A 10965-nucleotide genomic window follows, 5' to 3' on the forward strand; every position below is an offset into this window, starting at 1 on the left:
CCATCGAGTGCCGGCAAGGTCCACTGGTGCCGCCACAATTGGGTGAGGTCGGCCTCGCCCGGATCCGAGTGAGGTTGACCTTGCCTAGTTATAGCATCACGCCGCTATCGCTAGGCGAGCTTGGCCTCAACCGCCGATAGCCGAGCCTCGCTTGGCCTTGCCTAGCCTTGCCGGATCTAGGCAAGGCCAAGCGATCATAATACTAGATCTATCCATGGATGTTAACGTGAGCTGAAGCCATTGTTTGCTTTCAAATGATGCCTACGATCGGATTCTTGTCGCGTTAGCTTTCTTTCCCCGCTTTATGTGTATATGATCTTTAGAGCTCTAGTTCTGGTTTCGTGTTGGTGAATAATTTTAGGTTATTGGTGTTGAGTGATTTGGCCACTAGCGGAAGTGTGGTGATGATCGTAATTGGCCAATGGCAAGATTGGAGACGGTCGTCGGCGTTGGCGGTGGCCGACGATGGCCAAGGATGGAGGTTGGTAGTGATGCAAGTAGGTGTATGCAAAGGCTTGGGAAGAGGTGTCGTGAGGAAGAAGAAGAACAGTAAGTATGAAAAGAAATAAAAAGAAAAAATTGAATAACTATTAAAATATTACTAAAAATTTCCCCGCCAACACCGACAGGCCAAAGTTGGCTAGATGGACTGAATTGGCCCAAAAGGTTTAGGACTGAATTGATAGCAAAAAATGATCTAGGATTGAATTGGCAATATTAAAAAGTTTAAGATTGAATTAACAAAATTAAAAAGTTTAGGACTGAATTGGCAAAAATGTAATAAGTTCAAGACATTTTTGACAATTTACCGTAGATAGTGAGAGAGGGTACTTAGAGAAGAATGGAGAGAGAAAGGTGTTCAACGTTGACGAAGAGGAAGGCCTTCGGTCGTTCGAAGGAGAGTTTGGATTCTCTTATGATGGTGCCTTGAGGATGACGTGCTAGGCTGACACGTTTTGGTGCCTCTTGCGCCTTCTCGGTGTAAGCCGGGCGCCACTGCTCGCCGCACCGGCCTACCTACCCAGTGTCTTTGGTCGCTGGCCATCGGATTTCGAATGGACAAAAAGGAAAGGAACATAAAATTTATTTTTTAAAATTATAAAAAAAAATTATAAAAAGTTTTCCCTAGATTTATTGCATGAAAGTGTTTTAGCAATATTATTTTTTAACAAATTATAAAAAAGAAGTGTTTCATGATTTGGTTAAATATAGAAGTATTTAAATAACACGGGTTGGGTTAAGTATGGATCGGATCGGGTATGAAAATAAGTCAAAACGAATTAAATGAGTCAATATAGGTCGGACAATTTTTGAGCCGACTCGATCCAAACCCAATTCGATCAACCCGTTTGACACCTCTACTTCTTAGGCACAAGGCAAATCACAAAGCGATGCCCAAGAGATCCAATGGCCAGAACATATGTTTTCCCATCTTCCTTCTTGTTCGCTTGACCCCTAGTCCATTGTGGGTGCTACCACGCCTAGTTTGCACGCACATTGTCCGAGGTCGCAACCTCAAATTCGAGGTCTCCAGCCAACTAGAGACCCCAAAGCAGACAGAGGCATGAAGGAGCAAAACTGAAATTGATTCGATCTAGTAGAAGGAATTATGTAACTTTGTTTTTTGGTTTGCCAAGAAGAATGGAAGGAACTCATCGGAGGTCACGCCTCGCGTCGGACTTTTGTCGAGAGAAGGCGTCTCATAAGTCTGAATACATGAGACAAACCCCAACTAGAAACATGCAAAAGAGACAAATCGACAACCAACTTAACAATTCAATCGAGCCAAAGATCTGAGATCGAGACATTTACTAAATTTTTTTAGTCATAGTCGTCAACTATATTAATTTTGAACATATTTTATGGTTTTCATCACAGTTAAGCAATGAAGGAAATGAATATGACCGGACCATTAACAAAGTTCTCTGATCAATTAATTTGATCATGAAGTTCTATTTATGAACATGGTTTGCTCATATTTGTCTGCACTGGCCCAAAGCTCACTAACAATCCGTCGATCCATCTTTGATCTTTGATACACTTCAGAATTCGATAATGGCCTTATGGCTCGAGAGGCAAACTAAGCTCTACATATTGACAGCATCGTTATATGCAGGGGCTTGGATTTCGGCCGCAATGCCCCCAAATTCGACATTGGCCGAGTTCGAGCAGTGGATGGCCTGCCATGGACAGAATTACAAGGATAATCTTGAGAAGGCAAAGCGTTACGGGATCTTTCTAGAGACCTTGCGCTTCATCAAAGCGTTCAACTACAATGCGGCTAATCGGAGCTACAAAGTGGGTCTGAAGTATTGGATTTTGGTTCATAATTGGCCCCATGAAATCCGGAATTGGCGGATCATTAATTGTAATTAGTTATCTTCGAACCGCAAATAGAACAATCACGCGAAGTTTGGTTCAAGATTGAGGCACGAAGGCACCCAACCGACCGCCACTCTTCCACCAACCTTGACCCTCTAAAAAAGGGGCTGATTTTCTCTCTCTTCCTCTTATTTGCTCCCCCTCGTTTTCCATGGACAGCCTCCCTCTTCTTCTACTTCATCTTTTTCGTCTCTTCTTTGGTGAATCCACCCAAGCGACTCCTCTTGCTCTCGTGCCCACGCCGGCAACTCCCTAGCTAGACAACCACTGTCCACGAGCTGTTGTAGGCCTCGTGTCCCAGCTCTCGATGTCACTTGCCTTGCCGCTCCCGCTCGGTGACCCGTATGATGCCACTTAGACGAGAAGGTCGGTTTGAGCTCATCCGGAAGGCAACTCAAGCCCCGTTTCTTTGTATGAAGTCCTAAGGTTGTGGGTACTTTGAATCTATGGGCTGATCGTCAAAGAAGTTAATGGAACATCCTCAATTTGAGTGTCACCGAAGTAGTAGGAAGGAACCATGGTTTGTTTGGCGTCAATTCAACCCCGTTGTCTTCGTACATAATCCTAGGCAAGTAGATATCTATCCTTACCACTAGATTGTTCATTTGTCATTGGTTTTAGTATGAATTCTCAATGTTTGAAAATGGGTATGATTGTGAGTACTCGGGTTTGCATGATGGGGACATTGGTGGTTCATGAGCGATCCGTTACATGAGTTGGTGCCTTTAGGTATTGGGTAAGTGAAATATGTGAGCCGATCGCCTTGGCTGTCGATGATTCTTGACGAATTGGAGTGGGGCTGTGTAAAAGGAGGTTCGGCTATATGGATTGGGGAAGGATACATGAAGTTCGGTGCATGCATGATGAATTCGTTGGTTATGTGGTGAACATCTGTCTTTGGGTAGGTTGAAAGTAGAGCACAGATCGTCCGGCAGGTCTTGTGTGAGAAAACTTGACCTAGTTGAAATTACTTGGGTTAGGAATTGGAGCCATATCGAGTGTCATCATTTTAATATGTTGGGATCTAGAATTGAAATTAGTTCATATAGTTGAACTACGAAATGGTATGTCGGACTCGTGTTAGCTGTTTGAGAATTATTATGCTCAATGAATGGAAATTTTTTTCCGACCAAAAAACAAAATTAAGAAATCAAGATTTACAGAATAAAACTACTATAAGAAAACAAATGATACTGAAACAATCTTTAATATGCATTTAATACCATATTTATTTCAGGACATGAAGGTAAAACAAAGATCGGACAGATAGCTTAGGAACATCAGTGCAACACACATAACTTAGTCCACCTAGTACAACTTAATCAAACAACTCCACTTTTGCATTAGGAACCTTTATTCTGCTGCTGCTGCTGCTAAGTCATAAAGTAGCAACTTATTGGTAATAGCTTATCAGACTTGGGACTATTCGTTCTGATCATCTTCTGGTCGAGGTGGGATGTACGGAGCGGCCATGCTCCAGCTCCCATCGTTCCCATTCTGGACCATGTCCTTGTTCTTCGCCACCCACCACTTCACCGGAAATTTGTACTTGCTATCGTCCAAGGCATCCCAATTCTTGTTCAGCAGCGAAATATCGCGTCGGCCCTTGAGATCAAAGTGGTTACTACTGATCCCTTGGGTCCCAGCGACTAGATGCAGGTACGTCTCCAACTGATGCGCGATTCCCATGGCGCCGGAAAGACTACTGGTGAGGGGCCTCAGGTATGGGGACTTGCGCGAGTCGACCATCAGCTGTTCTCCGACATGGTCATATCCGACTGGAGGCAAGAAGGGAACGATATCAATGGCATTGACCACGCGAAGGCCACGGAGCTTCTCCGATGATGAGAACAACTCCTGGAAGCTCTCGTTCCCGACCTTGGGGCTGGCGAAGGTAAACGCCGTCACCAGGCAGGCTTTCTCAGGGTGGTCGGTGGGCACGTTGTACTTGTTGGTCACGATGTCCAGCGCGTTGAGCGTTGCCAAAGCCGCACCCATGCTGTAGCCGACCACTGTTATGCTGATTGGCTCATCTTTACCGGCGTAGAGATCCACTTGCTTCCGGACCTCCATTAGAACCTGACCAAAGTAGTACAATCTTTAGTTAAGTAAATTCCAGGGTAAATTAGCAAGAGCAATGTTTAGTACGAGTGAATGTCAAACCTGGTCTCTGGCACTATGCTTCACGTACGGATCAAATAAAGCACTTTTCGTGTACAACATGTGCCAGCCACCGTGAATCCGGACATCCTTGTGCTCGTCTTTGGGGAAAATGTCGGTCGCAGGGACCAGATAGTCGATAAGATCAGACATGGCCTCCAAGGGCTCTGTCGTTCCTCTCCAAGCGACCAAGATGTCCCTCCTCCCAAAGTTCGTGGTCACCTCATCGGTGCTCACCGCGACGTACCCGGCCCAAGACCTGTCTGGAACCAGTGGGAGATCGAGCAACTTCGTCGGCATGTAAAAGTACCGGGTCACCTTGTACCTGAACGGGTTATTGACCGTCTCGAGACCCACTTCCTGGAAGAGCATGTCCATGGGGAACCGGGGCAGGCCATAGCCCTTCGACTCCGCCTGGCCGTTGAACCCATCGGAAATGGCTTGGACTCGTTCGCCGTAGTGTATGAGGTACATCCGGAGATCCTCGTCCAGAGGATCCAACATGTCCTTCCAGTAGGTCTCGCCGCTGAGGTCAGTCCATGGCCTTGAGCTGTGGCCTCCCATGGTATCTCTCTCTCTTTCACTGGTAATTTTTGTTCTCTGGATGGAAAGGCTTGTGGAGACGCTATCTTGCTTCCATGCAATTTATAGACTCAACCTTTTCACAGTGCCATGCAATCTTGATGAGTTACGTGATAGAGTTGCTTTTTGCACTATCTAGCACGAGAAAAACTTTCCTGATTGTATATTTGAGGTGAAACTTCCACGTTTTTTTTTCCCTTAGGCCCACCTATATTAAATAGCGCTACGAACAGAATGGATAAGAGCGACCGTGCATTTCTTTGGGAAAACCGCTAGTCCGACAATTTGACAGTATTGTTTATTACTTCTAATCCCACGATTTTCTAATTAATGAGTACTTTATGCAAAATACACTATGATGGTGTGTGAATCCGCTATCAGAAATAGCCGACGATCTTGTTAGACCGTCGGAGAATCATTTTCCTTTCTTTAGTAAGTAAGAATGTTAATTTTTAGTCTTAGAAGGATCTCTTGCTAGCATAGAACGCTAGAATCTCGAAATTGCATGTCCAAGATTGTATGCTTGGAGTTTACATGTCTATGCACGGAAGGATACAAAATGTTCCAATGTTCTTTCCTAGGCGCTATGTACAGAAGGATACAAAATGTTCCAATGTTTTTTCCTAGGCAATGTGTAATGCAATTATTGATGAATGGGAATTGACCATCCACTTTGGCGAAAAGTACCAAAAAGTCGTAAATCTATTGCTTTAGTATTAATTTACTCCTAAACTTTTTAATTTGACCAATTTAGTTTTAAACATTTTTACATTGATACCAATTCGGTTCATCGGATCAATTTAAGCTGGAAATTGCTCACGTGGACGCTAACGGTCGCATGTCGCACGGTTGGCGCCGAGCGAGATATTTTTTTATAATTGTATGTGGCACGACCATCCTACGTGGCACCTGTCATCCATTTATGTATGCACTTTTTCAACCACTGAAACTTGTCAAACAAGCAAAATGGGCACCGTTGATGGACCATTCACCCTTGAGAAGTGCTCTACAGCTCATTATAGTGTTGTCCAAAAAGTTCTATACCTATTGCACTTTTGTCAATTTAGTCATAAATCTTTTAATTTTTTAATTGAGCCATAAACTTTTTCACAATTTTGCCAATGAAATTCATCCCGCCAATTTTGGCGAGAAATCATCGACGTAAACGCTAGCTATGCCACATTGGCACGGTCGGCGCCGAAATTGATAATTTTTAAAATATTTTTATATTTTTTAGATTATTTAATAATTTTTTCTTTCTTTTGACTTTTTTTCTTTTCTTTTCTTTTCTTTTCTTTTCTTTTTCTTTTATCAATGACCGATGAGGGTCATTGGGCATTTCGGTCTGCTTGGTGAGAGCCGCAACCCTCGCCCACACCGGTTGCTAAGAAAAGAAAAAATGGAAAAAAATATTATAAATTCATTAAAAATTTTCAAGTCATCAACGAAAGTACCATGCTAATAGTTTCCAGCCAAAATTGGCTGGATAGACTCAATTGGAAAAATTAAAAGTTTTAGGACTAAATTGGTAAAAGTGTAATAGATTCAAGATTTTTTTTTTAAGACAATCTTATCCATGCACCAAGAATACAAGGCTGGGAATAAGAAAGAGAGAAAGAGAAAAAGATAGTGACAGAAAAATCAGAGCTCTTGGTAACGGTGCTTAGGGTTTTCTTATTACGTAAAATTCTTGTGAAACACATGTGCCTAGAGATGGCCGGTCCCGTGGAACCGCCGGTTCCAGTTCAGGAACCAGCGGTTCCGATTCCACGAAAAGGTGGAACCGGAACCGGCCGTTGAAAATACCGGTTCCGATTCCGATTCGGAACCAGCGGTTCCGGGCCGATTCCTTCCGGTTCCTTTTTAATTTTAATTTTTAAAATAATAAATAATAAAATAAAATTATAAATTATAAATTATAAATTATAATCAAATTGTACATTGTAATAAAATGTGGGGAAAAAAGAGAGAGAGGAGGAATGGGCTTGAACTTAATGAATTATCATTAAGCGCTTACATATCTTCTTGGGGATAGAAGAATCAAAGTCCATGTAGTTATTTTACCTTTGATAACCCCAACGTACCTCATCGTCAATCGTCGCTACCCGTTATGGTACCCGTGGCGGTGGTATCTCCACAATCCTCGCTAAAAAATTCGTATTCTCGATCCAGCTCTTGGTATTGAAATTTCGTCCTCGTCCAATCGTTGACACAAGTTTGAGCTTCCACGGACTCCGGGCTTAATCTTGAACGACGAGAGTCTAAAACTAATCCTCCAGCGCTAAATGTTTATTCAACTGCAACTGTTGAAGAAGGGGTTGCTAATATCTGGCGAGCGATGAGGGCGAAAACTGGGTAATCGATTTGGTGACTCTTCCACCACTTTAGAATTTTGAAATCTGTACTATGTTCTGTATCACGAAACTCAAATTGAGTGGTTAAATATTTTTCTAATTCAGAAATAATACATATTGCCCCTTTTTATTTTTTTTGCCTACTCTTGAGCATATTATACCATCTACTAAGTGAACTACTACCTTCGCTATGTGAAGCAGTAGATTGTAAAGATCCGTAATCACTTAAACCATATCTACTACAAAATTCTCCATATAATACTACTATAGATTATTTAACATCTCTTTGTATATTTGAAATATCTATTGAATCTTCCAAATGTAAACAATCATGATAATACACATTCAAATAATCTAGTAAACCTTCTAATTTAATACGTGGATCAAAAATAATACCAACTAAATAGACAAGAGGAATTTGGAAATAATAATGCAACCATTTTTCTCGCATTACTAAAATAATTCGAGCTAATTTAGTATCATTTTCATATTCACTAAAAACACTACCAATATTAACACACTCTATTAAAAATAAATGTGTAGTAAGATAATAAATACAAGATAAAGTCTTAGTAGCATCATTAAAAATTTTCAAAAAATCTAAATTTTTTTTGCAAATATCCCAATATTGCGGAAGTAAAGTAATTTCGGGAATATTTTGTGAAATAAACATACATAATAAATCTTTGTAATCAAAAGTTTGCCGAAGCAACTCTTAGGTAGAATTCCAACGAGTCGGAATATCTTTTGAAAATCTTCTTGCCCTTCTCCCATGTTGTTTATAAAATTTTCCCCATGATTTCATAAAATGGGGATGACTCCATAAAAATTTAATTGCACCCTTTATTGAGACGAGAGAAGTGTCAAGAGTTCATAAACCATCTTGTACACATAAATTTAAAACATGACAAGCACATCTAATGTGAAAAAATTGTCCGCCAAAAGAGGGTTTGCAAATATTTTCTAATTCAGGAATAGAAGCGGTATTTGCGGCGACATTATCAAAACCAATTGAAAATACTTTATTTATCAAATTATATTCTTCTAAAACTTATCTAATTATTCTATAAATATTATGAGCAGAATGTCTTTCATCAAAAACTTGAAATGCAATAAGTTTTTTTTGAATAGTCCAATCGTCACCTATCCAATGACGCGTGACACCCATATAAGAATGAATTTGCCAAGGATCACTCCAAATATCGCTACCTATATGCACACGTTCATTGAATTTCGCAAAAAATTTTGCTAAAGATTTTTTTCCTTTTTTATAAAGATGAAAAACTTCGCGTTTAAGAGTATTTTTTGGAATAGTTGGTGCTTGCGGAACCAACGCAGTATTTATCAAATATTTCAAATTAAAATTTTCACCAGTAGTAAACGAAGCATGATTAAGGGCAATATATTCAGCTAATGTTTGTTTATAAAGTGCATATGTGTAACGGAATAAAGGATGAGCATTAGAATTGGCGTACCCGGAAATTTGTTGTTGCATATTGTCGATCCTCGCTTGCGTTGGATGTTTTTTCGTCAGATGCCAACGGAATGTTCCGTAGCCGTCTCCTTTCATAAATTTATATGTTTGCGAACAATATTTACATTTTATATCATACTTACCTTCGTCTTCATCACGTACATTGTCGAAGTGTAGGCACAAGTCGGATGTACTTTCTCGGCCCTTCCGTTCCGACTCATTTGCCGTTGACGTTTCTTCGACACCAGTAGGAGGATGAAGACTTTCTTGTGTTGGGATGTGCTCGATATTCGGAATCGGGACAATGTTGATATTATTGTCGTTGTCTTCCCAACATGTATACTCACGAGGATCATATTCGGGAATGGGATACTCGGAATCTCCCATAGTCATCTTGCCCTTGTCGGCATTTCTGCTTTCACTTGTCATTTTTTAGAGAATTGATGGGAAATCCGATTGAGAGAATTGAGGCGGGATTGAGAGAATTGAGCGAATTGAGAGAATTTGAGCGAATTAAAAGGATTTGAAAGAATTGTTGAGAGGATTTGTGAGAAAAATGAAAGGGAGATGATAGGTATTTATAGGCAAGAATTAAAAATAATTCATATATTTTTTTTAGGCAATGACCAATTTGGCTCGTTGTGGCTTGTGTGTGTGGGGGGGGGGGGGTGGGCCGGAGGGGAGCGCCGTGGAGCAAAGAGCCCAACGGGTTTTTGCCCCACCATATCCTTTTTTTTAATAAATAACGGGTTAGAATCGGCTTGGAACCGGTGGTTCCGGGCCGGTTCCCAAAATTATGGAACCATGGGCCCGGTCAACGGGCCGGTTCCGGGCCGATTTTGGGCCCACGATTTCAAATGGCCACCTCTTCATGTGCCTTTTCTCGTCCACTATTGAGTGATTATTGCAATTATGTTGTCGCTTAGCTTTGTACTATGTCAGGTCCGGAAAATATGCTTGTCCTATTTGTTTGGCTAGTCTAGTCCTCGTGCACGAGAAAAATGAAGGGAATTGCTATTCCGTCCTCCACCCATTGTTGATTACTTTTAGAATAATCCTTATGAAATAGACAAAGATCAATCATATCATACAGTCATGAACTAAAACTTTACTTAGTGTGTGGAGGCTGAGTGATAAAACAATTGCCTACGATATAATCAATCACGTTCCATCCTTTTCTCACGCAGATCAATTTGTCAACCGGTAGTTGTTGCTTCGTGAAGTTTATCTCGATTTAACATTTTGCATGTATTTGTGACATCAATTTGCGTATAATAAATCACAGCCGTCCAACATGATAGACCGACATGAACAATTTGTGGATCTACACCACAAGACCACCTCCAACGCATGACCACCGGCCACAATCGCACCTCCGGTCGGGCCTTCGCTGCTCCCCGCCGCCACCATGGGCCAGCCCCGAGCACCAACACCACTCTCTCTGTGTACTCCTCCACGTCGGATCGGACACCGCCGATCCCAGGCCCGATCTTTCACTATTTGATGCATTGTTCTTGTTTGAAGCTAATTTACCATATCAACGTTGACAAACTCTAACGCCGTCTTACTCTCTTACTCCTGTTCTTACAGACCAACGTCCACACCGCCACTATCGGAGTCACCATCTCCACCTCTCTTCGCTCTCGTGTTTCTCTATTATGTAGTACAGATGCAATCAAATCACAATCGGTACATATTGGACTATTTACGCCATAAAACTTAACACATATCACAAAGCACAAATCAATAGTCAAGGAAGGTTCCTTGACTAATGATTAGTGCTGTCATTGAAAGATGCAGCAATCGGCGGGGGGGACGGAAGTCCAACATTTACACCGGAAAAGGAACGTTGTGTGTGAATAAGATGCTCGGTACATATTTGACTATTTACGCCGTAAAACTTAACACATATCACATCATTTAATTAGATTTTGAATGTTACACCGCATGATTTATGAGGACAGCTGCGCTATTTAGTACAATTGGAATCGACAATAACTTAATTTCCAATGA

The 10965-nt window shown here is 41.3% G+C and overlaps 1 protein-coding gene across 1 annotated transcript; it reads right to left on the reverse strand.

Annotated features, from left to right (window-relative positions):
• Positions 1-3576: 3576 nt before the first annotated feature.
• On the reverse strand, positions 3577-5255 carry LOC115756641 (phospholipase A1-IIgamma-like). The gene is made up of 2 exons (XM_030696503.2): positions 4546-5255; positions 3577-4461 (listed from the first exon to the last, which is right to left on the reverse strand). The coding sequence occupies exons 1-2, from the start codon at positions 5104-5106 to the stop codon at positions 3805-3807; spliced, it is 1218 nt and encodes a 405-aa protein (XP_030552363.1). The 5' UTR covers positions 5107-5255; the 3' UTR covers positions 3577-3804.
• Between the last annotated feature and the right edge of the window lie 5710 nt (positions 5256-10965).

Source organism: Rhodamnia argentea, chromosome 3 (assembly GCF_020921035.1).
Source record: "Rhodamnia argentea isolate NSW1041297 chromosome 3, ASM2092103v1, whole genome shotgun sequence".
In the NCBI taxonomy this organism is placed as follows: domain Eukaryota; kingdom Viridiplantae; phylum Streptophyta; class Magnoliopsida; order Myrtales; family Myrtaceae; genus Rhodamnia; species Rhodamnia argentea.